The sequence below is a fragment of the Trichoplusia ni genome, chromosome 9 (genome assembly GCF_003590095.1).
Source record: "Trichoplusia ni isolate ovarian cell line Hi5 chromosome 9, tn1, whole genome shotgun sequence".
NCBI lineage: Eukaryota > Metazoa > Arthropoda > Insecta > Lepidoptera > Noctuidae > Trichoplusia > Trichoplusia ni.
The window spans coordinates 12,869,703-12,897,027 of NC_039486.1; the positions used below are offsets into that span (position 1 = coordinate 12,869,703).

The following is a 27,325-nucleotide window of genomic DNA, read 5'->3' on the forward strand; positions in this document are numbered from 1 at the left end:
AAATACAAAATAAATAAAAACTTTATTACACTACAACTTTCCGGATACAACTAAATTCCTAAGCTGATACTTTTGTATTTTGCCCGAAGCTGTCTTGGGGAACTCTTGGGTGATCTTCAACTGTCGTGGAATCTTGAACCTCGCGAGTTGACCAGTACAAAGGTTTTTAATGTCCTCTACTGTAACTGTAGCACCTTCTTTGACTCTGAGGACGGCACATAGGTCCTCTCCTAACCTCTCGTCGGGCACTCCGATGACCTGTGTAACAATAGTAAGAGATATCGTATCTTTAAATAGTTACAGGTTATGGTTATATATCTTTACGATTTTTTTTATCTTTTAAATATAGACGACGCGACGGTAGGTTTTTATCATCTGTTACGTGCATTATTCCCGCTTTCGATGGTCGCAAAGACAAAAAAAGTAATATTAAAAGTAATGTTTCCAATATTCTGCATAGATATGTAAATTGGTAAATAAAAACGTATTTGTTTTTAAATGTTTTAAGAATATATTATATTAATATGAATAATAATATTTATTTTATCAGTACTATATTATGTACTTAAGTATGTTAGTTAGTGCATTGCAATCAACAAGATACTGAATATCAAGTATCAACGGATATGATTTCAAATTGCAAATTTAGCTTCATTTAATAGACAAATTCAAATCTCGTCTTCCATTTTCCCCTAGCAAAAAGTACACTTTACTTTCTACTCAACATTCATGATGCTCCTTATACTATATTACTTACCTGGCTTTCGATAATATCAGGGTGAGTGTTCAGTAAGTCTTCGATCTCCTTTGGCGCAATATTTTCCCCTCCTCGTATAATAATGTCCTTCAGACGACCCACAATACGACCGTACCCATCCTCACTGATTGTAAATTTATCCCTAAAATTGAATAAATTATTGTCATCCTTTGTTGTTGTTGCAAGGTCAAAGCAGGCATTGCCCTCAAACAAAATGTAGTCAATCATTTTAATGTGACCACATCACCGTTTTTAGATAATATTTTGAGTAAAAATTTTAATTGCAGCATTCAATTATATTGTACTAACTACAAAAACATGCAACTGACTTCAAATAAAAAACTACTGAGCAAACCTCACTTATTTTTTTTGTGGACTTAACGACAGCTATTCAAGTTTAAATTAAAAAAGAATCAATAAAATCCGAAGTTTTGAATTTTGAAGGGTGCAAACAAAAGAACAGTCGAATTTGAACTTGGAACAGGTTTTAAATTCTACTCTTTTTTACGTCGGTTGCCAATTACTCTAAGTTTGGTGATAAGATGACATGGTGATAATGGCACCAATCATATAAAGAGCCACAACAGTGATTTGCAGAGTGCCATTAATTTAGGTAACAAGTACAGTATTTTTTATTCGATTTGTATTAGTTTTAAAACAGAATTTGTTCTGTATCGAGACATAGGTGTACACAAATACGTTCTAACTCGGGGATCGAACCCGCAACACGTTACCGTAACCACTTGCCTGCCCATGTAATGTATCTATACTCAAGATATCTATAAGTACCCAGTTTTAAGCCAGCCATCCTCGCTGATAGTCTGTCGAGTCTTCTCCGGCTCGTCCCAGTAGCAGATCATGGTGTTGTAGCCCCGCACCACCAGCTCGCCGGGGCTTCCAAACGGTACCATATTGTTGTCCTCGTCCACCACCTGTTAAACAAGAATTAGAAATGACATGAACTTGGTACAGGGTTTTTTATTCACCTAGAAGTCCCCTCTGCTGGGTAAAGGCTTCTCCTAACTACTTCCACGATTCTCTGTCCTGAGCCACATAGAACTAGCCCAGTTTGTAAACATTTTAGACGACTTTTTCCCAAGCGATTTTCAATGCGGCTGGCGAGAGTTTGTATTTTTTTTTCTTCAAAGATGAATTTGAATGCATCGATATTCATTCCTCTTTTACAATTCTGTAAAGATGCATCCAAACACATGTTTCAAGAACGCAACAGTAGCACGCAGCATTTGGAACGCATTTCTATTGTTTTGTTAGGTTCGCGCGTTGAACAAATTTTAATGTCATATTTATCACACCTTTACTTTAACAGTCTCGTCTGCAAGCAACTGTGTGAGCAGACAATGGTATTCGGAAAGCAAATAGTTCTTATTTCGTTGAGGATAGAATATATAGTTCACCTTGACTTCAACGTGGTCCTGTATGTAGCCAACTGTTTCTGCTACCAAGTCTGTGCTGTCACCAGCGATGCTTTGGAACACGCTAGCAGTCGTCTCCGTCATGCCGTATAGACCCTGAAAGTTTAACAAAACAGCTTCTTATTTGATGTTATTTGTATGTTGCTTTCTTTCGTTTAGATTGAAGTTGATACAGTAATCTCTTTAGTATAGCCATTGTCCACAAAAATACATTTAAAATAATCAGAGTCAAATTTTCTGTGTAATTTTGATTAATTCTATCGCTCCCAAAGAAAAAAATACGAGCATGGCTTTCCTTTTGACGTGGAACTTATAAGACAAATTCAAGATTTGAGCAAAAAACTTTTTGTTTTATTTAAAGACTAGTATTGACCTTGACAGATTCTGTCTTGAGGTACTTCTCGAGGTCTCGGATGAGCTGTGGGCTGCAGGGCGCACCGGCGGCCAGCGCCACGCGCAGCTTTGACGGCACCTCACCCATAGTCTTCACTTTGGCCAGCATGTCCACAAACATTGTCGGAGTGCCTGTGATAACTGTGCATCTGGGAAAGGGGGAGTATATTACAAAAAAGCTTTCGTTCGAATTTTTAAAGAAGCTATGGAAAAATATATTTGTTCAGACACAAATATGGTCTAATGGCATTAAATAATATTTAAAAATTATAAGTCAAAGTTTTTGCAAATCTATTTTGGGTTTTTAGGGTAAGCACGTGAACACGGCTAAAGTCACATATGAGTCATTTGTAAAAGAAATGTGTAGATCCTACTTTCGTGACATCCAAAGTCATAACAAGGCCCCAATTCTGCTATTTACAACGACCGATGAATGAATGAAACTTGGATCAAAATGTCAATTTTCGTATTTTCTTAAACATTTTTCTACACAATAATTGTAAATTCAGTACGGGACGGTACAGTCAAGGTCAATGCAATTAACTTCCAATTATTGTATTTGCAAAATGCTTAAGAGAATAGGAATAATTTCAAATTTAATCCAATTGCCATTCCTTCATTTGCCATTGTAAAATAGCAGAATCGGGGCCCTAATATGAAATTTGGCTTACTAAACTTATGACTGTTCAAAACGTTATGCTTATACATACATATATGGGAAGGGATATAAGGGAATCAGGCTAGTGGACTAGAAACTAAAATATGACTTGATTTCCCTTATTGTAAAGAAAAACAATGTAAGAGTTGAACTCACTTTTCGGAAAACATAGCTTTAATATTAGCATTGATGTCATAGGTCGGGGACGGCAGTACCAGCGTGCAGCCGTGCCTCAGCCCGGCGTGGACGGTCGCTACGGAACCGAGAGCGTGGAACAGAGGCACCTGGAATATCGGAACACGTTAGCTGGAGTATACAGACATACATACAGAGCATATAGATACGCTGTATGTTGGTCGTCGGAAGAAGTATGTATGTTGGATTGTGTGTGCACAAGTATAGAACTATATTGAATGCATGAAAGTAAGAATGTGTATTTGCGTGTCTGTTTTTGTGTATCCTTCTGTAGGAGTAGAATAAATTAAAATATAGGTAAGTGACATGCGTTCAAACAGTCAGTCCGTTTAAACGCATTTGTGGGCATGTAATCCCAACGTTTTTTTTTTATGTAATAAGAGAATAATTTGAATAATCTATACTAATATATAAAGCTGAAGAGTTTGTTTGTTTGAACGCGCTAATCTCAGGAACTACTGGTCCAAATTGAAAAATCCAAAAACTTTTTGTGTTGAATAGACCATTCATCGAGGAAGGCTTTAGGCTATAAACCATCACGACTAATAGGAGCGCAGATACAATGGAAAATGTGAAAAAAAGGGGAAGGTATAAATCATAACTTATATCTTCTACCCACGGGGACGAAGTCGCGGGCAACAGCTAGTTTTTAATAAAGAAAAAAAAATCACTGTTAAACGAGATTAATTTGAAAGAAATAATTTATTCGGTTATTACGATAAATCACTACTTATAGGTACAAACTTGTAGTTTTTGGTGCTCACACAATGTGCCGTACTATACAACTTTTATATTCTGTATGTAGATATTGCTTTGTTAATATATTTATTATTATTTATATTACTTAACAAAAAAACATGAGTAATCGTTATGTTTTTTCGAATAACATGGTGAACCTCTTTATACAAGTATATGACACTGATATTAAATATGTGAGTAATTAGCTGTCATAAAAGTACCGTGAATGAAATATATTTGGCCGCAGCGGCGATAGAATGTTTACGTATAAGTAGGTGGCATATTCAATAGTGTACTTTTTGAGGTCAGTCAACAGAAAAAACAAGCATTTAATCTGGCGTAAATAAAAACTGAAATTCCCTGAATATTCTGCCTTAAGACTTTTCAACCTTCTTTGTTACATTAGACACATTTTATCTCAGACATTAATAGTCTAAAAGCTTTGTAATCACGTAAGTACCAGTACCTAATTACGACTATTCACCTTTAGTAAGGCAAAATAATGTTCTGTTTTTTAGTTTTCCGGTCAAGCTTAATTTTAGTGAAACCTAACGGCCACACGCTGTAACTATCACCACAAGAGCTCTTTAAACAGTACTTGCTACGTTAACTAGATGGCGCGCGTTGCTCATAAAATAAAGAGGCCGTTAATAAATTATGGGTGTAAATTAAATATCTAATCAAATGAATGCATTTTGAATACTGCTTCTATCGATATGAAATTGATCATTTATCCACGAAAAAATAAAATTGAATTTGAAACCTACGACAAATACTTTGTGCGGAGCGGTATTTACTTTTCTCATTTTATAATTATAAACAAATAATACTGGTTTTAAAATAGAAAAAAAAACACACAAGAAACTCTTTCGTCTCAAAATCGTTTGAAAATCTCTTTCAATATTTGAATACGTATGTACTCTTTTGTGATCTAATAATCTAAAGACGTCCAGTAAAGCCTACATACCTGCACACAAATATTATGTCTTCCTTCATGGAACGTCATTCTCTTGCCGATAAAGTACGTGTTGTTTACTACGCCCTTGTGGGAATCCAAAGCTGCTTTTGGGTCTCCTGTGAATAGAAGAAAAGATTCGTTTAGATTTTTTTCAAACATCCCTTATTAGGCATATCGTTATTAAAAAAATGCAAATGTATTTAGCGAAGTTTGTGAGAAGTTAGGTTTTTTCTGTTAAACGCATTTTTAATACCAAGTAAGTTAGTAGTTTTTATTTACCTAACTATATATTTTATGTATCAAAATATTATTGCTGATTTTAGTTATAACTTTCGTAAAGATAGCTCTTATCGAATTATTCATTGCATCGTAAATGTTTATCTATAGATTAACTGAATTATTATTGTGTACTTGTGTAATTATAATATTATTATATTAACCGACAAGTCACAAAGTGACTTAAAAAACCCATGAATATGTTCTTTGTCAGTGCATATTCTGAAAACAGTCCCGTTATTAGAGTAGAGTAGGTACCATGGAATAAATAAATCTATCACTAAGGCTCCGCTGTCTGTCGAGATTTGATAGCTGACCAAATTTTGTTGAAAAATTATTATTTTTTTCATTGAGTCGAGTCTATTAGTAAATGAGTGTCACACACTTACAGACTCGCGCTAACCCCTTTGTGACTACAACTATTAATGTTGAAGGATTTGAGGTAACCAGATGCTATCTAAGTTAGTACCTCTCAAACCTCACCAGTGGTACCGGACGTGAAGTGTATGATGCAGCCATCACTGGACTTCACCTCACTGCCATACCGAGATATCTGGCTGCCAGAACCACCTGTCAGCGAGTCTAGCCGAATTGCTCCTCTGAAAAAAATAAAGGTTGGGGTTGAAAAGTTTTTTGATATAGTAAGGAATAAAGAAATACGCGTGACGCTCATGGCCAGAATTGCAAGAAATAGAGAGATCTGAAAGAGAAAGGGGAAAGCCTTTGCCCAGCCGTGGGATCTTAAACAGGCCATATACATATAAAAAAGTGGGATTCCGAAACTATACAGATAAACTTATGTCACTCTTCTGCTTAGGGATTGTAAAAAAAAATGCAACCTTCTGAAGGGGTAATGCTTGTGCAGTTTTCAAGCAACCGATAGGATGATAAAAGCTATTCTATCACATAAGATACATAAATACTACTCACGCCAATTTGTGACTTCCTGCAGTAATAATAGAGGTCAAACTCGGAACTTTAGCAGACTTCAAAGATCCAGGAGAGCTGTTCTGTATTTCAGGTATGACTTGTGAGAGGGTTCCGTAGTAATTTCTGTTGGGCAATCCTTCTCCGATGAGCAAGCTCTTTATCTGTGTCTTATTGAGACAGTAACTAAGCTCGCTCTTTTCATATACTGGATTAATGAGAACCTGTGGCAGAAAGGAGAGTTAGAAAAATATTATTCTGGAGTTAAAAACTCCTAACAGTTATAAAACAAGTTGTTAATTATTTAAAGATTATAAAATATCAATAAGTTCTTAAATATTGTAAGAAGCCAATCTAGTCAATGCAATAGTTGCGATTATATTTTTTATTATCCAAAAGACTTCTCGCACTAAGGAATTTAATCCTTTCATCAAAGGAGGTTTCACAGATATTTAATTCACAGGAACAAATCAATCCAGTCTTAGAACAGGCATCCGTAGATCACACAAATGCTTGTTCTACGTGGACATCAAAACCGGTAACACGACGCGAACAGTGGCTTTTGAGTAAAATCAATTATCATTGTCAACTTCTTGCGTGTTTTCCCCTAACTAGATGCCAGATAAATTTGTTAGGTTTTTTTTTGGTTTCTTCTCAGTCCTGTTTATTTTCTCTTTAAGGTAATATTCTACAAAAAAATTGCAGTGTTCAATAAGTGAACTTGACTAAGACTAACGTAGAATATACATATACATCTCCTGTGCAACCTTTGCAGCTAACTTTTTACTTACAGAGATAAGACCAGCTCTGGCCGCAGCAACCACAGCCACAATCCAGGCTGTGTTGTTATGTGTCCATACTCCCACCCTGTCACCTTTCTCTAAACCCTGAGCCCGAAGAGCGCAACCAAGTGAATCAGCCTGTAATATAGATAAAAATAAAAAGCCATTTACCTATTATCTCTAATTACTTTATAGACAATAAAAGGTAATTAAGAATAGATTAAATGGTAGCTCAAAAAGTGATTAAAACAGTTTTCGACTTTACTCAGCATTAAGCCAATTAAACAGCAAATAATAGAATGAGATAACTTGAAAGATAAAAGACTTGTTCTCTTTTGTCGTATGAAACTCTACTTATTTTTTATCTTGAACAAATATCAGCAATCTCAAAAGTGCGCACTCACTACAGTCACTTACTACTATAAAACTCTTCACACTCAACCCTTTCCTTCTGTAAAACACTGACCTGTCGCAACAGCTCTCCATACGTCATCGAGACATCCTCGTGCAGGGATGTGACGGCGATTCTGTCCGGGTGCCTGTTGGCGGCCTGGTAGAGGATTTCGCCCAGGGTGTCGTCCACCAGCGGCTCAGACCCCGGGTTGTGGAGGTAGCTCTGACCGGCCACTGACTGGATCTGGCGAGCCCATCTGGTAAAAGACAGTTTGACATCAACTTTGGAGTGAAAACAAAAGAGGATCAGATACTTAAAATAATGCCGAAGAAAAGTCTGTAAATTACTCAAGTCCTATGTAAGTTACTGATCTCAAAAAATCCCTATCAAATCCCCTTTGGATTGAACGCAATGGCAATGAATCACAGCAGGGACACCGTTTTTTATCAATAAAAAAGAAAATAGTAAAAGTATTATAACATACCATAATGGTATGAATTTTATTAACATTATGTCACATTAACATTATGATGTCTTAATACCTTTATCACTACGAATAAAAGGTATCGATGGTTTAATCATAATTATTAAAAAAACATATACAATGCGATATCCTTAGTCACATAAAGAACGTAACTGGCGTTCGGTCAGAAGACTACTAAACTAAGACTATCACTACTAAACACGGGCGTCCTCTAAGGATCGCCAGAACTCAGAATTCGGATGGAGTCTTAAGACCTTCATCAAGCCTCGATTACGATATTTACAATTGACGATGAATGAATATAATACAATGAAAAAAGAAATCTAGAAAATACGAAGAGCGTGAAATTGAAGCCAATTGCTATTTAATCATTGGCAATTGTAAATAGCGCAGTTTTGACCTAGGTTATTTGGGTCGTTAAGTCAAGTTTTTAAATATTTTATTGCATTGAAGACATACATTTTGTTTTGTTTATTTACATACATATCTGGAGCATTACTTATACATTTATTATATGTACATTTGAGTTAGTTGTGTAGAATTCAAATGTTAATGCAGGTCGTTGACATCCAGTTACGCGATATCAATTTTATGTATAAATGCATTAAGATACGCCAATATTATTATCACTGAATACTTTTCAAGGATGTTATTATTGTATGCTAATTCTGACATAAATTCCCTATTTCAACCTATTTATTTTCTTTTGTTTATCTTTTATGTTGCTTTATTTTTATAAATGTTTTCTTGACAGACAAAACTTTTTTTCAACACCTTTTTTATTTAACTTTTTGAATGGATTCAAGCAATTAAACTGATCTTATCGTCTTTCCTTATTTTCTCTGCCAGGTTAACTATTATTGGGTGATATCATTACAAACTTTGGGACAATTTCCTTTTTCACTAAATTTAATTTAGTTGTTTTTTTTTTAATTTTGAGCATCATCAACTATATATGAGCTACTTAACTTTAAAGGCGAACGCAATGCACAAACAGTGCTTTAAAATAAGATGTTAAATACTTTAGAATTGGGCTTTATTATGTAAACATGTTATGTAGGCAAACAGTGGAGAAACCTAGTGGAATTATAAAGCTTTACAAAGTGCTTACTAAGGGATAACCACAGGTTCTAATACCAGCCCATTAACCCTTATGTTAGTGTGCCCGCAAGCAAATAGATGGCGCTTTAATCTCTAAAGAGATTTTACCCAACATCTGATAGTTAATTTAATTTCTACGATAAACGTTTGGTATTCCTTCTATTACTAAAGATATAGAAAACTAATTTTGTCAATGAACTCGAGAACAGATTTTGATAAAATAAGTTTTAATTAATGGGAGCGAAGGAAAATATCGCTCGCGAGTAGAGTCAAATTAAAGGCTACTTCCCATTTGGTAAACTTCCCATTTCGTAAACCTCAAACTGTACCTACTAAAAAGTTGCGTTTGGTAAACATTATACATTTCATACATTTAGTCCCATTTCGAAAACATTTCAATAATTTTTTGTGTTATATCCCATTTGGTAAACTTTCAGATGAAATGGGTACAGTCAAGTAAAAAAAGAAAAACGAAACTAATGATAACATTGTCATTTATTTTGTTAAATATTTTTAATCACAGGTACAATAGTCGGATTATGTGTACGTATGCCATTTACACATATTGATATTTAAAAACAGAAATAAAAAGTGGGGTGTACAAATAACTTTCAAAAAATTTAAGAAAAATCACAGTTCGATTTGACTATTTCGATGACAAGTTTTATTTTTTTAATAACATAAGTCAATCTAGATGCGAAATCAACTTATATAAAAAAACAATAATCACAGATTTGGTACTATCTTTTTATGTTAATGTACATTAACATAAAAAAATACATACGAAATCAACTACTTATAAAATATAAAAATAAAGTCACTGATTTGGTACGTTAACGTAAAAAAATTACATACTAAATCAACTTTTAAATATAAAAACAAATAATAATCACAGATTTGGTACAATAACATAAAAAATACATGCAAAATCAACTTTTAAATATAAAAACAAATAATAGTCACAGATTTGGTACATTAACATTAAAAATTACACACAAAATCAACTATAAAATATAATCACAGATTTGGAATATTAACATAAAAAATTTACTACCTACACTACAAAGTTAAAAATCAATAAATAAATTATAAAGTGATACAAGCAATTCTTGATAATTCGTTCAAACAATTTTCCAATGATATTCCCGCTCGGTGCTTCTTTTGCGGGAAAAGCACGTGGTATTTTTAGTAGCATCGTGGTATTTTTACAGACTTTAATACGTTTTTTTTACTTCTTCTTGATCAGCCATTCTTTTTGATGGTCGAGATACTATCTCAAGACTGAAGCATTTAAAAATATATACATCTCTAATTTAATACTAATTTGACACTGACTGTACCGTACAAAAATAACAATACTAACAAAGTTTACCAAATGGGATTAAATGTATGAAATGTATAATGTTTACCAAACGCAACTTTTTAGTAGGTACAGTTTGAGGTTTACGAAATGGGAAGTTTACCAGATGGGAAGTAGCCAAATTAAAACAAAATGAAAACATTTTTCTCGTTATTTATTTAACGGTACTCTCCTAAACCACTAGACGGATTAAAAGGTAAAATTAACTTATATGACCCACGCAAACCATTGTCAATACCAAGCGGAAAGTAGAGATTAATAGATTTTCTTTTCAAATTCAAATATTTATTACATTGAGAATGTACAATGAGGTCACAAAAATTCTGATCATAGTGGACCCTGTCGGGCACAGCAAATTTGGAACCTCAACTCAACTAAGAATTGTATATGCCTAAGTCTATTATTAGTTAATTCATTATCAACAAATAAAGGGGAAGAGCGTTTGTTTGTCTGAATCAACATTAGATTGTAGAATTTGTTTTCTTAATCCAAAGGACCTAATGCCAGTATACGTTAGATAGAAGTTGCGATTATGTGAATATGCTACGAACAGAACAAATTTAATATTATTTTATTGTATGAATGCAAAAAAATTTAATCGCAAAAAATAAACTTAGAATAATTCATTACGTAAACAATAATGAACCGGAATACTCTTGCATGAGCAAATCGCGGACCCGCCGGCCGCCGCATTAGCTCATGATTAAGGGCTCCAAAACTAGTCGGCCACTCCCGGTAAATACGCGGGAGTAAAGCGTTACTATATATGTAGATAATTAAGAATCTTCCTCGCAAAAGTCATTACATTAAAATTATCAATGATCAATGCACAAATCTTCCCTTAACTTCGACTAAGGCTCATGAGCTCTTAGTAAGCGCACCATAGAAAGGTTCTGAAAAAGAGGCACTGCTTTGACTGACGTAGGTAACATGACTAAGTAAAGATTCCATTGTACGAATGAAGGTAATAATCATAACGTTGTGGAAACAAAATGAAAATACTTGACTAAGAAAGAATCGGAGGAAAATGTTATTCTTGAAGCGAAAAACGATTAAATATAAATACTTGCACAGATCAGAAGAATACATAATAGCTTGACAATAAAAAAGAAGTCTTGTAGCGTAAAAAATAAAGCTGAAAAACGATTGCACGCCTTTTTGACTTACAGTGCTCAATGCAAAATCTAAACATCATCAAGTCAAAGCCATTCATAGTTATCTTTATCCTTGTGTGGTAACATACGGTAGGTAGAATTGTTTAAAGATAGTCAATCTAATAAATAAGTGCCACGATTATCGTAAACTGTTCATGCATGCAAACCTACTTAAGTTGGAAAGACCTTATTAGATAATATTATACTTACCTAAACTTGTCATCATTACTTGCACAAAATTAATCTCAATATTATAAAAGACAGATATAATCAATAAATAAATCTTTTTGATTGTCTTTATTATGATACCTAGTTATAACCTAAGGTACATACTTTTTTCAATTTCGTCGTAACACAACCCAGTTTTCGTATCGTTTAAAAAAGTGATGCTAGAGGTTTTTTTTAAACCAGTCCCTCTCTATGGAATTTAATCGTTGTCCTTCAGAGAGAGGGTTTAACAAACATTTAAGGCACATTCTGCATTATGAGAGTATCCTTCTTACATAATAAATGATTTCATATGATTTACGATGCGAATATGGATATAAAGCAGTCGTTGACTTTTCAAGTGACACTGTGGTTCAATAGCAAAACATATGACGTGTAATAAGTCACAATTAAATAAATGATTCTGACTTTGTTTTGTGTTAAGTTTTACTAAAAAAAATACCGGTGTTATTCATTAACTAAAACTACATACACTTTAATGCATTTCCGATTTAAACTAGCTGATTTATGAAATGCTTAAAAATAAATGTTTAAATAACCTAGCGCTAACGACTTTTCAGAAAAAGAGTTATCTGTTTTAACGGGCAATTTTAGTTCCTCAAAATACTTTTGAACGGATACTAGTCATAATTGAATCCTTAACTCTTGTTTGCATGGAAATAAAAAAGGTTTCCAAGAATAGTAGACATTTTTAATGCTTTTGTGTCTATGTATAACAGTAGAAAAATAAACCTTAGACAGGACTTGAACCTACAATTCCAAACGAAATATATCAAAGGTCTACCAAACAAAAACCGTTGTATTGTTTGTTATTAATTTCAGACATTATTAATTATGCAACACAAAAGTTTTAAACTTTTTCTAAAACCAGTTCCTGTTTTCAATTACTTGGGAGCTGATTTACAAAAAGTAACATAAGATTTTGTATGAACATTTCACATAGGTAATTAACAATCTGGGCTCTAAAACATTAGCTCCCGCAAAAATGTTGAGTCCATGTTGAGAATAAATTATAACGCAAGAAATCCAAGATCCTGCATTATGGTAGGTCAAAACAAACATTATCTAAACCAGTGTCAACAAATCCTTAGTCTTCTAACCGGCTTCAATAAACCGGTCACACAATCACATTCCTAATTCCAGCACAGGTTCACCTGCATCTATATCTGTTTGTATATTGTACACTTTATCACAAAATACAAATATTTGTTCGTCCTCCGTATATCGTAGATATTATTTAACTATCAAATACACATTAATTTCGTTAGCAAAACCACAAGTAAGTTATTGTGGTGTTCGATAATTTACAAAATCATCATTATCATAAGCCCATATTCGTCCACTACTCGTCCACACATCGAGACCTATCTAATTAAAAAATATATTTTTCTAACTGTTAGTTAGGTATCTTCATTTTTCCAGTTGACTTTCTATTAGGGACACGAGGGCAATGATCTTAAAAGAAGCTGCATTTGTGATGAAGACATGCCGCTAACAATTAACAATATCGATTGGACAAAGTTTCAAAGACCGACAATTGTATTAAAATGTAATGTGTTCCTTTCTATAAAGCAAAACACGTATTACAATATGTAACAAATAACTATAAAAACAAAATAATAATCATCAGTCCGTCTCAGTCCACTGCTAAACATAGGCCTCTCCCAGGACACGTCATCAAACCAAAATATCAAAAAACATTTTTTGGAATACTTTGAACATGCCACATGCCACTCTGCCTATATTATGCATTTTTTATGATGTACTAAATTAAAAAGTCACCTTACTCTACTCTTAATCCCTAAAAAGGACGTAATGGCTGACCGTAGTCATTGGTAATAAACAGTTAATACATAATTAGAGCCCAAAGTCAATTGATAAATGATAAACAATATTAGTATCTATTATCCGCTGTAGATAAGCGTTGCGAAAAACAAACTCACAAATATCACTAAAATGTACGTAATTTATAGGTACAACTTAATACACTAAAATTTTAATTTCAATCCTTATGTGAATGCACCCTACTTACTAATAAAGGACTACAATCGGTATTAAATATAAATACAGTTGATTAAATAAACAAGCACCGTTCTTATCTTTGAGTGTAATTCTATATTTATCTACGTTCTAAATTTCAATACAGTATGTTCTCCTACTGGAAATAGAAACCTAATTATCTATACAAAAAATTCAACGTACCTGTTAATTCCAATATAGTTTAGCCTTTTAGCAAGCAATGTATATTTATTCCACATTTTCACTGAACACGACTCAACACTAAGAGATAAACAGACGAACTGATAATTGCTTATTCTACAACGATATTTATAAACAGTGTTATCAATTGAAATTATAACAATTATACTGTAAAGTCGCTAGCCAAATTTGATTCTTGTTTATCAAAAATATGACAAAAAGTGTGACTGACTGTCCAACAACTGTTCCAAAGGACTCTTTACATACAGAAGAATTGGTCGGCTATATAGGACTGCCAATTTATCTTTAAGTCTTCTGCAATAGTTGATCTCAAGAACTTTACAGATGTGTTATTTACGACCCTCGAAGCCAATTTCTGGGTGTTCAAAATTATATTGTCATCGAATCAATAAGAAGACCTCCGATAGATAACTTACAAATGAAATGCACGGATATCCGAGTGGTGGAGGTCACCACGCCGAACCCAATGAGAGTGACGTGTCGCGGGCTGGATCCCCGTTAAGGATAACTGTTTGTGTGGTCCTCGTGCTTTTGTGCGTGTGACTCAAATTGTGAAATCCTCGCGACAAAAGGAATTAGTTCGTTAATGCGGGAGATGTTCTTTTTGTAAAAAGCTACAAGCTACATCTGTGCAATTATGGTCTTAATTTTTTAAGACGTGATTACTTTACGGTTACCAATTTTCATTTTGGCTGTTTCAAATTCAGGTAAAATTTAATGTAAAAGATTTTAATTGCAGATTGGTCACTTAAAAAAAATAGTATTGCCCTGGGCATGAAGCAACAGAGACACGTAAATGAATCCGTTTAGGGAACCGCTAGGCTCTCTTCCGGAATTTTCCGCTAATTTAAAAAAAAACTGAGTTTTGCATGCAGAGTATGCAGTGCGCAGGAGTGGGAGTAATGTACAACGTCATGCGTAACTTAATATATGCAGCGTTCAAAACGGTATTCATCGCGTCATTTGTCATATTTATTAAATAAATTATTCTTATAGGATTTGTCTTTAAAATTATGTATGTGGCAACATTAATCTTTGTATAAAAATTGTTTATGGGTTGATACGTAACGATTGTGTAATTTGTTTTGATTGTCAATCGATCAAAAAAAGTCAAAAACACTTATTGGAACAAAAAATAGTGAATAATATGAATTATGCGTTAACTGCCGCATTAGTTATTAAAAAAAACTCGATGGAAATACGATACATATTTTAGGTCATAGAAATCATTTTTAAGTAAATTGTCCATATTCCAAGCTTTTGATATGGTAAAATCATGGAGATAAATTGTTCATACAAAAATCTGGGCAAAATGGGCAAAATTGAGAGAATAGATGTAGTATCAAATTTAATCCAATTGCCATTCATTCATCGGCCATTGTTAATAGCATAATCGGGGCACTGGATAAAAACCATCAAAGTAAGCCAAAAATTAATTAATTATTTGCAAATTATTTTCTAAATGGAAACGAAACTAGGGAGGATTGTCACTTTTAAAAGATGCAACCATCCAGGTATACGACTTGCCCCTTGACATAACTTCAAGGGGCTCTACACCACCTAATCCGTTAGTTATGGATCTGTAATTCCCACACATGTAAGGACACGTCTGCCTGGATTATATTACACACAAATTATGTACGTAATATTACGGACCATGGTCAAGTCTTTGTATTCTTTTTGGTATCTGATCTTGGCGGTGGCTGAATCGAGGCCGCGCCGCCCCCGCTCCGGAAGTGGCGCGTGGGGCGCACGCGACGCGCCCCCCGCGCCCCGCGCCCCCGTGTGACGAAACATGCAAATTTCCCCCGACCTCCTAAGGCCACGATACACATCTAGGTAGAAAATGCGTTACAAATGTATTTTCCGCTTTCCTGTTCTCTCTAACAAGGTCGAAAGGTGAAAGATCTAGGTGATCCTTAGATATTTATGTTTTAAATTACGCTAACATTAATCTTATTCCTTAATTTATTACGAAAACACTATGCTTCTACGTCAGTTTTAAACACAATCGATTCTATTTTTGACTTGTATTGCTGCTATTTGGTAACAGCATTTTTTTTCTTAATTAAATTAATTGACAACTTCCAAAGGATTTTGTTTTCAATTCGTCCTTCGAAATTCGAACGTTAAAAAACCGTTAACTCATGGCGCCCTGACTGGCAGTTTAATGTCATTAGCAAATTGCAACACCTCTATATATCATATCAAGTCAAAGCGAACAATGGCTGAGCGTTTCGCTAATAGATTAAAATTTACAAATCAAACTATAAGCGAAATTAAAAAACAGTGACGCGAAAGCCAAGAAAGAAAATTCTATAAACGTCAATCACATTTCAATTTGTACATAATAATATTATGTATGATGAAACCGTATGTGTATCTTTCTGTGTATATATTGCTCGAAGAGTTATTTTACAAGTTTACAAATCATTGCATTTAGTATTTCACAAGGCAATATCGAAGAAAATTTACTGAAAAAATGTCTTTCTTTACAACTCATAAACTTGTAGGCTTTTGAATTTATTGCTTTTAAAATATGTCATCAAAGTATCGTTCCTTATCCTGACACATTAATCGTAATAACTTCCAGAAACGCAAACGATTAGGGAAAATCAAAATTAATGTCTCAACTTTTTATAGGAACTTTGAACCCAAATTACAGACAGGGGTCCAATGACAGAAAATAAATGGGTCAATGCATGGGACGCTCTGAGACATCGCTCGCGGGAGTTTGTTTGTAAATCCAGCCGGGCGCACCGTCGCCTTTATTTACTCGAATCATGCAAGAAATCGGCTGGCGCTACGCAATCGTGCCGCAGTCATGCTCCGCCCGCCCAACGAATAACATACTCGGCAAGCTCGAGCCATGGCCGTTCGTGATACCCTGTGTAGTGCTTCGTAAATGTGATACTGTTATGTGACGATGTCTCAGGCCGCCGGCGGGAAGAAGGGAGGCAAGGGCCCCCCGAAGAAGATCCCGGACGAAGACAAGAATCCGCCGGTTAAGGCCGTGGAGGAGGCCAAAGATGAGACTTCTTCTACCAATGGTGATAAAAAGGAAGTTAAGGAGAACAATGGAGTGGAGAACGTGGTCAAGCCGCCGAGCGCGGGGATCAACATCCGGGAGGTGGCAGCCAAGATCCTCATGCTGGCGCAGAAGGGGGAGTGGCCGGCGGTGGAGCAGACCCTCAAGGTGCTGGAGAAGCTGGTGGCGGCGGGCGGCGAGGACGCGGTCTCCGTGCCCATGGCGGGCATCCTGGACCCGGTAATACTCCACACATTTTCCAAATGTTCTATTCACGTGTTTCACATGACTTTATGACTTGAATTATCGGCGTGTAATATATTTCCTTGAAATTTGGTGAACTGTATTCGTTTTGTTAACGAAAAACTAAGCATGACTAACGAAAGTACTGAAAATGGAACGTTTTTGGCTATCGGGGCGAACGTTTCGTGTTTTAGGACTTGTTTTATTCTGCCAGTATCCAAGTTACCGCGCTGACGCTCCTCGGTAGGGGGTGCTACGGGGTGAAACGTTCATATCTATTTCTCTGCAACTACTTGTAGAATATAATAATATATTATGTTCTATATAAACTAATCTATTAAATCTGTACAAGTTAGCTGTAGACGCTCTACTTTAGTTTTTGTTTCGGCGTCTACCATAAAAACGTTTACATAGCTTGAACTGTGCTTTCCAAAATGTCATTTTACGAGCCAAGTAAGGAAATTATACTATGTATGTAACACTCACTACAAGAACTGATAAATCCTGATTTTCAATAGCTTGATTTGGGTTTTAAAATATGTTGACTATCTCTCTTAACCGCATATTTCATCAAGGATATGGATATCACATAGTATGGTAGAGTTCAAGGTAGAGATCTTCTCTTCCAGTTAGTTATCAGATCTAGGATCAAATACCTTCAATAATATTTTATGCTAATCACTTTCCGAACCTCTTGCTACCCCATAAAGTATAGGAGGCAACCCTACCCAGTATTTTATTACACACAACAGTGGCCTTGTTTTGAGTCCAAATTAATTCCAGGCGCACGTATTACAGATGTCCTTCATATTTTCGTTGCCGCTCGCTGTAGCCAAAGGTCTTAGTTTTGAGGGGAACCTTCAACTTAGTTCGTATAATAACTTAATAAATATACCTCCTATTGCTCTACTTATGCACAATTAAAACTGTTAATAGCTTTATGAGAGATTGAACGGTATCATCTGAATACCTACGTTGATCTATCTCGTCTAGCCTATATAAAATCCCACTACTGGGCACATACTAGAAGAAATTTCTGTTGAAATAAGCTGTGCCTATGTACTATGTGTTCTATCTTTCTTCTTTTCTATTAAATAAATAAATAAATACTATTCCCATGTTGGGAAAGTTTCAGCATTGATTACTACGCTAGCTCACTGAGGGTGGTCGACTTCCGATATCTAATATTTCCAGCTTAGGTTTTCTCGACATCAACTTGATTCATATTTATTTCACTTATATTATGAATGAAAATGTTTTGTATTCATTTTTTTCTTACTTCTTTTTATTTGAATATATATCTAACTTCTTTTCCGCTTCATGCAGTTCCAGTTACATTTATTAAAGCATCAATATGAAATATAATAATGATAGAGCAATACGTTTAGCTATAAAAACTTGAAAATTTACAGTTCTAAAGCCGGCAGCAGTCTGAAAAAAAGCCTAAATAAAACACAAAGTCCTACACAAACGAATTCCGTTTAATTTAATACAAACATGTTGTTTCGATTTGTTAGCCACTTATCACAATAATTATTCTTTGATCCCTGATTGACTTTATTCGCAGATAACGCTAAAAGCTCTGATAACATGAGTTCCGATTACATTATTATTATCAATAGTCAATAAACTAAATCCAGGCTTGTGCTAATGATCCATTAATTAAAATACTTTGAAGCTGCATTTATTTTTAACCGACTTCAGAAAGGAAGGGTAACGGTCTAATTGATTAAAATATTATTTTAGACATTGAATATATTTTCCAAGTATTTATTTGTTAAAATAATTTCGTAGACAACAACTTTTGTGTTAATTTCGGCCCTTTTAAGAGTAAATGTAATGTACTCTTTTCCATTCTTTGTATATCAAGGCATTAGCAATAATATAAATGAATATACTTTTCTTATAAAAATTCTATTCTTTTAATTTAACTCTTGCCTCACTTCTATCTTATATTTATTTTCAAAATACGTTTAGGTGTATATAAGTCAGATGAAGAATATACCCGTTTCAAATACGTAGGAGATGTTCTCATTATGGTCTGAAAATGGTGTATAGATGTGAGGCACTAGTCACATCACAAACAATTTGATCTCCCTGTACCGTCACATTTTTCGCCGCCCGACATAAATATAAATGATACGTGTCTAATACTTTTTGGCAATATATCTTACGGATCTTTTTTCAGTCATTTGTAAAAGAACAAAATTTGAACCCGATTAAAATACACAAAATATCAAAACAATACAGGTACAGGTGGTTGTTGTTGCAATTTAAATAGTTATTCATTGCGGAACGGTTATTGGAAAGTGTCTTTACATCAAATAGTAAAACTTCAATGGATAATAAACATGGCAATATTGGCACTTTCCTTGATAATAATATCAGTTACTTCGTTAACACCAGGTTTAAATCATCAATGGAATTGATTCCTGTGTAAAAAGTTAGTATATTTGAAAAAAGTTTTGATAACAAGTTTTTTTTTTTTGACCCGTTTATCTGATCCCAAGCTAAGCAGAGCTTGTGTTATGGTAACCAGACAACTGATAAACTTACTTATATATTTCTAAATACATACATATTATAGATAAATTACACCCAGACACTAGAAAAAATGATCATGCTCATCGCACAACATTTTGTCCTGGGCGGGAATCGAACCCACGACCTCCGGTATAGCAGTCAGGGTCACTAACCACTAGACCAACAGGCCCGTCATATGTGATATTGCACTACTTAGCTTTCAATATGACATTCAGATTAAAATACCATGCTACCAAGTTATAGCGAGTAAAATCTTACACAATGAAATGAGAATTAATGTTATTATATGTAAATAATTACATATTTCATGTTATTCCAGAAGCCTCACTCGATCTTTAAAATAATAGATTATGTTTTAATTAAAATTTAGTTGGTAATACGTGCTATCTATGAACAGAGATTCCTGTCAACAGTACGTCCTATGGCCCGAGTTATCTATGCACAATGTTTTCTATCAACTAAATTCGGCGAAAAATGTTGTCCAGGAACTGAGATGTTTACTTTGCTTTCTGTACATAGTGGTATCGTGCAATCGACACTCAAGCTCATGTTTCCACATCTAGGCAGCACTTCCATTCCGTGTTTCACGTTTTCTCTTTCTAATAAGGCAAGAGGCAAGGCAAGGCAAGAGTCCAATCATTCATGTAAGAGTCGATTAAAAGTAATAAAGGTATTTTTATTGTAGATGTTTCTTTTTACCATTTTTTAAACGGTTATCTTGTAGAAATATCATCCTGACAGTGATTACTTCCCTAATTTATTAATTTTAAATATGTAAATAGAGTCAAATACTATGTTTATTAACATCGATATCGTTAGACGCAATACTCGTAGAAGCCAGTAGAAGCAAACAACATGCAATTTCCTAGGAAGTTGCCGAACAAGAGTACAACAATCGAATATTGATTTATGCTCACTAAGTCTCGAGAATTCTAAATGAAAGAGGTCTATCTCACGCGAATAGCAAAACAAATCATATATGGCGATAGTTTTGATCGATCCGCGGTATATCCCCGGTGAGGCAGTAAAAACGTGGAAAGATGTCTCGAGGAGCGACAGACAGACACGCGACCGTTGCCAAGATATCGAACATACAGCCGGAGCTCCCTACTAACAGTCGCACGAATTTTTACGAACCCCCGAACTCACGATTATATTATATTAGGTTTGGAACACTATCATTTTTCGAAAATAGGCCACGATTCCCTTAATGTTCGGAAATATTTTTCGGGAAATGTATTGATGTTTTCTTTGATTTTATGGGTTTCGTAGGGAAATTGGTTCGTGTTTTCATGGCTTGGTAGGAAAAGCGTATTTTATTTTTGTCAGTTTCGTCTTATATGTATTAATAATTGTGTTGGGAATCTCTAGCACGTGTTTACCTTATTAAATGCAAAAAAAAAAAATATTTCGCTAAATTGTTACAAAACATTTATCTTAATCATCAAATTGCATTACGTATTAGCTCATTACGCTTATAAGCATTTTTTTGTTATTTAATAAAATTGTACCTTAAAGAACAGTTAGCTACTATGTTAATATCAGTATAATAAAAACAATTACCGTATTATTATTATCACAGTGCGTTTGCGATCTACTCGAAATCGGCTTAACTAAAATCAAGCGTTTAATTTAAATAAAACTTTGTTACCTTTCATTTTTGTCTTTTTATGAAAACAAAACAAAATCTGAGTAAACAAAAGTCAAAAAACAGTAAGAAATGAATCCATGATGAGGTATTTGAGCGATCTGCAGACGAGTGTATAACGTGATTGAAAGCTATCTAATAAAAATTCTAACGTAATCGCGACGATCTACCGTGATTCAAATATACGAGCCTTTACCAGTTTCGTAAAGGTATTTCAAAATGAGGAAGTTTTAGAAGGGTTGAAAAGCTAAATGCCTAAAACTTAGAAAGCATTCTATTTATTCAATCACTGCGAAACAAATGGCTTCATGAACTGACTGATAAAAGTTTGTGGCTCAATACGTATGACGTCATGACGGATACGGATAACCCGTACCCGTCATGATTTTGAGATAAACCACCATTCGAATATGAACTTAATTTACCCATTATTGATCTGATATGGAAACAGATTTCCTTAGAAAATATAACACGGGGGTAGAAGGGAGGGAATTTGCATAAATGGCAGTTGATTGGTGAGTGACTCGTTTACTTTTAAGTTGCTTGGAAAAGGCTTAGGGGAATTCTGTAAGTCACTAAGTTCTTGCTGTGCTTTGATACACTATATTAAACTTACTAAAAGGACCCGAACTCAAAATTTTGAGAAGTATCAATATGCCTAAACGTGTTTAATGCTCATTGGATGTGTAATGACTTTATAGATGGGCTTTCTTGCTCCCACTTACTTCTCAATTTCCTCAAAAACATGTGACGTCATATATATGACACTAGGACTGGTCATCGTCCTATCAAGAGTAATATTCAAAGCAATACGTCGCAAAAACTATCCTGGTTTCCTTATAAAATAATGAATAAAGCTTGACATAGATTATTGGTCATTCAAGTGTGTAAATTACAAGATATAATTCTATTTTTGGTGCTTACTATATAGCGGCATGCTATAGAAATACTGGTCAATTAGAGGCTAAGACTTAATAGTGCTGGCTGTGACGTGGCGTGTTCTAAGTGTGCCAGACGGCGGGTCGACTCCACTCTCGGAGTCAGCGTAAAATCGTTACACATTGTGGATAGCATTTAGAATTTACAGGGTGTTAATAGTTGCATCAAAATTGTATTTGCTTGTGGAATATTTGCAGTCAAGTTTGAAAGAATAAATATTGTCAAAAATAGGATACCTATACCTACTATAAATAATATTTGTATAGAGAACAGCCTTTAGACACGATACATGAAATAAAAGCGGACAAAAAATCACACACAAATAAGTCAAAGAATATTGAACCCTAAGATGAGCAATAAACATTCAAAACATTCCTAGTCTCGTAGCATTCCACAACGTGAGGAGTCGTCGCCGCGTCGCTGGCCGCGGCTCGCGGACGAAGGCGCCGCACCAAACGACCCCTATTTCCGCCTAAAAACGATATTTTCACGTCCCGGCCTACATTTAGGGTGTAAATCGAATATATAAGCCGCGAACTGACCATTTCTGTGTCAAGGGTAACAGGCTAGGAGTTTTGCGTGCCTGCCTGCCTTACTCGGTAATCGATGGCAGATTTCCGACCTTGGGTCCACCACATCCTTGGCTACTGCTGACCTGTCTAATATTAGAGGCCATTGTTTCGAATGCCGTTAGCCGGAATGAGGGAAGTTGAGGACTCGTAAAAATACAGAAATTCTTGTGTTTTACTACGTAACTTGGCTTGGTACTTGGACGCCGAGTTCCTCGATTTATGTTAGGTATGCGGCATTAATTGAAATACGTACCGCCGATGTAAGTTCACTTGTTGATAAAAATCGAAGTAAATCAATTATAATTAGGTATTTAAGTTAGCTTTCCTCTTTAAAGTTTTCTGTTTACCTTGATTAGGATTTGTTTATTTTTAGGTGCATTTGGTTTTGTAAGTTTTTGAGGTCATGGCTAGACTGAATAAATACCTTCGTAGCTGCGTAGGTGTTGAATTTACATGCCAAGCAAGCCCTTAAAATTGTTTATATTTCTGCACAGTTTGAACATTTTCCCTTAAATACTTCGCTTATAAGCAGATGCATGTTTGAAAATTCTTTCGAATCATAATCGTATTTTTATCATACTTCGTTTTGATATGAATACAGAACTTTATGGCGTATTCCTCGAAAAGTCCATCCAATGAAGTTTATGTCATTTTTATTGGTTTCTCAAAAACATTGCACGATATACATAAAGCGAACATTAAACTTTACCTTTTTATATTTGTTTTGAATAATACTGAAACGTGCAAATACTAAACTGATTCATAAAGATTTGTTTTATGACTTCCGCTACTTTTACACCTAGTTATGACTCCAGTTATTCAAATGAAATTTCTTAAGTGGTACTTTACTGATGAAATTTAATTAGCAGAGGTGATCCAAATACTTCCAGTTATTTAGGTTAAAAAAGGAAAAATGACAGCTAACAAGGCTAAATCTAGCTTTTAAATTGTTTTTGACACTGACAAGACTCTCTATTTCTCTGCTTACGTGTAGGGTAGTAACATGCAACATCCTAACTATGGCAAGCAATGGCTTGTGAGATATTGAAAGAATAACAAGAAACTAAAGAAATTAATTGGGTGTGTTTGTGCATGTGACTTGAATGTTAGTGAAAGCTCCGCGACACAAGGATTAATATTATTTAGAGCGGGAGTCGTTTAAAAAACTGATATAGATTGTACTTTCTAGAACTATCCATTTTTTGTGCCTGAAATTCACACAGGCCAGAACCATATCTTACTATACCAAACCATTTTTTTTCATTAATACGAACTATATAATATCAGTTCATTACTATTACAATCTCCAAATTACCTTCAACGACGCTCAATAAAAGCTTAAAGAGAACTCCAGAATTAACCTCACATAAAACAATAAAATAGTATTTGAAAGAGGTTGTATTCTATTGTTACACGTATATTAAATATACTAAAAATATACTCAACGCGAACGCAGAAATAAGACTGCGTAATCTGTGTCAAAGGCTCGCATCGATCAGAGCCCGACGTTACCTTACAAACAATTATATGCAAAAATGTGTTTTTCTTTCTTATCCCTTTCTTTTTTACCCCTTGAAATTCCATCGTCACTTCATTAGTGTTGGTGGAATTTAGCTAAAGTTATACATACTGTTAGGGAAATATGTAGATATGTGTATATGAGTGTGGAAAGGAATGTCCGTGTGAGACTTGTGAAACAGAGACACTTTTCAAAGAAATAATATAATATTATGTTTTGTAATCTTAAATAACTTTGATTTTATCTTTTTCTTCTAACATGTGCACAGCATTATACCATCTTAAATTAAAATTGAATGAATTTATTAATTTCATTTTAAGTCTTTTACCAGAGCGACGGATAAGTATAAGTTTGTAACAAACTTTTTCATCAGATACATACAGAAACTTAAGTTTGATTATCCAGCATATATGATACAGCAGTTACATAAAAGTAAATAATAAAATTATAACATCAACAATAACTTGATGAAATTTCCTTTAAACCTTATGTTTTCTAAGAAGCTTTATTCTTTTCGCAGTCAAGTCTCTACTTCTTTACCACAGTTTTCATATTTTCTTTGACCTTTGACCCGTTAAGTTAGAGATTCATATTCTAAACATATAAAATGAAAATTCCAGTCAAATTCATGAGTCGTTGTCATTCAAACTTTAATATTTCGCTGTAGCCATGCATGCGATGCACTGTAACGGTTTCATACAATTTTACAAAACTGCAGAAGCCTTGTAATGCAATGTTAATGTAATGGAAAGCTGCCAACTTGATTTTTGAGATAAAATTTATTAACATGATTTATTCGAATATTGCACAAGACTTCAATAATCGAATAGGTGTAAAAAAAACATTAGCACTTCTTCACTTAGACCTGTTGGCTCAAAATCAAAACCAGAGACTTTAACCTCGTTTTAAACTGATATAATTATGGTTATGTAAGCCGACACCGCAATACAATGTGTAGAATGGCATCATTCTTCTACGCCTACAATAATTTTACTTTAAGACGTGGCGTTAGACCCCCATAACGCAAATTTTAACTGATTTACTGAACTATAGAGGCAATTTGTACATAGATAACCCCTCAAGCAAGTGTGTATTTCTTCATATTCAATGTATTATTTTTATGGAATCATAATATATAAACCTTTTCGACAGTCTAAAGTGTATATTATACATCTATGTATATAAATACCACTAGAATATTAAGTTACTAAAATTAATTTACTACCTTCTTTCACAAGCTTATTTCCCTGCACGGTGCCCACCGTTACGTCCTTAAGCAATATTATGGCGAGAGTGAGGGAGAGAGATGCCACTCTACGCCCTGTATAGCACTATCACGCTTTCATAAACATCATAAAATTACTTTAAAAAGTAGTAGCAGACCCTCAGCTCTCTTCAAATAATTTCAACAGAATCAGATATTTCGTAGGCCGTTCAATTATGCATTAAAAGTAGGCTTAAAATAATGAGTATTTAATTAGTTTCAATATATAAGTGTAGTATCGTGTGAAACCTGTTATTACCGCGTGCATTCTTGAAAGGTGTTGAACTCATTTTTTTACCTTTTCCTAAGTTTCTGTCGGCACTCGGCGAAATTGTAATGAACGGTGTACTGGTATAATGGCGTATTTGTATATAGAACACATTCTTTTGTTTTTGGTCTTTTAGGAATTTTACGGTTTTAGCGAAGAGTTTTAATAGTAATTTATACCGAACGAACCTCTTTTTAAAAGCAGACTCTATTTTTATAATAACTATCGTGAGACTGATTCATTATTAAATGACGTAACGGTTTACTCACGCGTATATATCGGGGTAGCCCGACTAGTTCGACTCGCGATCCCGCCGCGTCTGCTCATGATTAAGGACTCCGGTTGGGTCCGAAACTAGTCGGGCTACCCCGATAAATACGCGTGAGTAAACCGTTACATCATTTAATAAAGCAGACTCTATTATTAAAATATAGAATGTAGAGAAACATTTTTTGAAACAAGATAGTTTCAAAATTCACGCACATAACGCATTTATCCTGCTGATAATGTAAATGCGAAAGTTTATAAGAATCGAAGGATTTTTGTTACTCTTTCTCGCAAAAACCACTGAACTGATTTGGACGAAGTTTGTTACACAGATAGTTTATAATCCGAATAAGCATATAGGATACTTTGCGACTTTTTGTTCCGGTGGGATCGAGTTTTGATTGGCAACAGCTAGAATATAGATTTTGATTTTTTTGGCTATTCTAGATCACCTTTTGGTGGACTAGTAGAAAATGCGCTCTGCCATGAAATACACCATTTTACATAATGTATATAAATAAATAAAACCGCACAACCAACTTGTCACTGACATTACTCATGATTAAAGCAACTAACAAAATAAGTTTTGATTGAATTCATACAATCATAGAACAACTGCCGACCCCAATACAATCGCAAGTTTATTATTAAGATTGTTTCAAATAGGCTTAAGTTCCATTTGATTGTTGCTTTTTTAAATTACTCCGGGTCCTTGACTTGGCCTTGGAGATTGTGTGGCCTATTTACTGTGACTCGATTGATAGCGCGGATAACACTAACTGGTTGTGACTTGCTGCTAGTTCTTATGAATTATTCGTTGACTAAATATAATAGCTGAAGAGTGTGAACCATGAAATGAAAATAGACAAGCGTCATTATTTTGTTAGTGTTAAATTATTATTTTTGGAACAAAAAAGGCATACAACCGAGTCCTAAAACTGGATAAATTTGTGGATATTTTTTGGCAAAATTACA

General features: G+C 34.4%; 1 protein-coding gene across 1 annotated transcript; it reads right to left on the reverse strand.

The window, feature by feature from the left end:
* Positions 1–3: 3 nt before the first annotated feature.
* LOC113497778 (acyl-CoA synthetase family member 2, mitochondrial) lies at positions 4–14,145 on the reverse strand. Its single transcript, XM_026877488.1, has 12 exons — positions 14,041–14,145; positions 7,584–7,767; positions 7,127–7,255; positions 6,339–6,559; positions 5,892–6,007; positions 5,142–5,248; positions 3,398–3,525; positions 2,564–2,732; positions 2,173–2,286; positions 1,547–1,689; positions 758–899; positions 4–258 (listed from the first exon to the last, which is right to left on the reverse strand). Exons 1-12 carry the CDS (start codon positions 14,094–14,096, stop codon positions 31–33), a joined length of 1,737 nt encoding a protein of 578 aa, XP_026733289.1. The 5' UTR covers positions 14,097–14,145; the 3' UTR covers positions 4–30.
* Positions 14,146–27,325: the final 13,180 nt, after the last annotated feature.

What these genes read in the sequence shown, in the direction of transcription:
- LOC113497778 (XM_026877488.1), bottom strand. Translation starts at nt 14,096, where the DNA reads ATGTGGAATAAATATACATTGCTTGCTAAAAGGCTAAACTATATTGGA. An exon ending in AACTATATTGGAATTAACAG is followed by an intron (nt 7,768 to 14,040) that starts GTACGTTGAATT and finishes GTCTTTTACCAG; the next exon opens with ATGGGCTCGCCAGATCCAGT. An exon ending in CTGATATTATCGAAAGCCAG is followed by an intron (nt 259 to 757) that starts GTAAGTAATATA and finishes ATTGTTACACAG; the next exon opens with GTCATCGGAGTGCCCGACGA.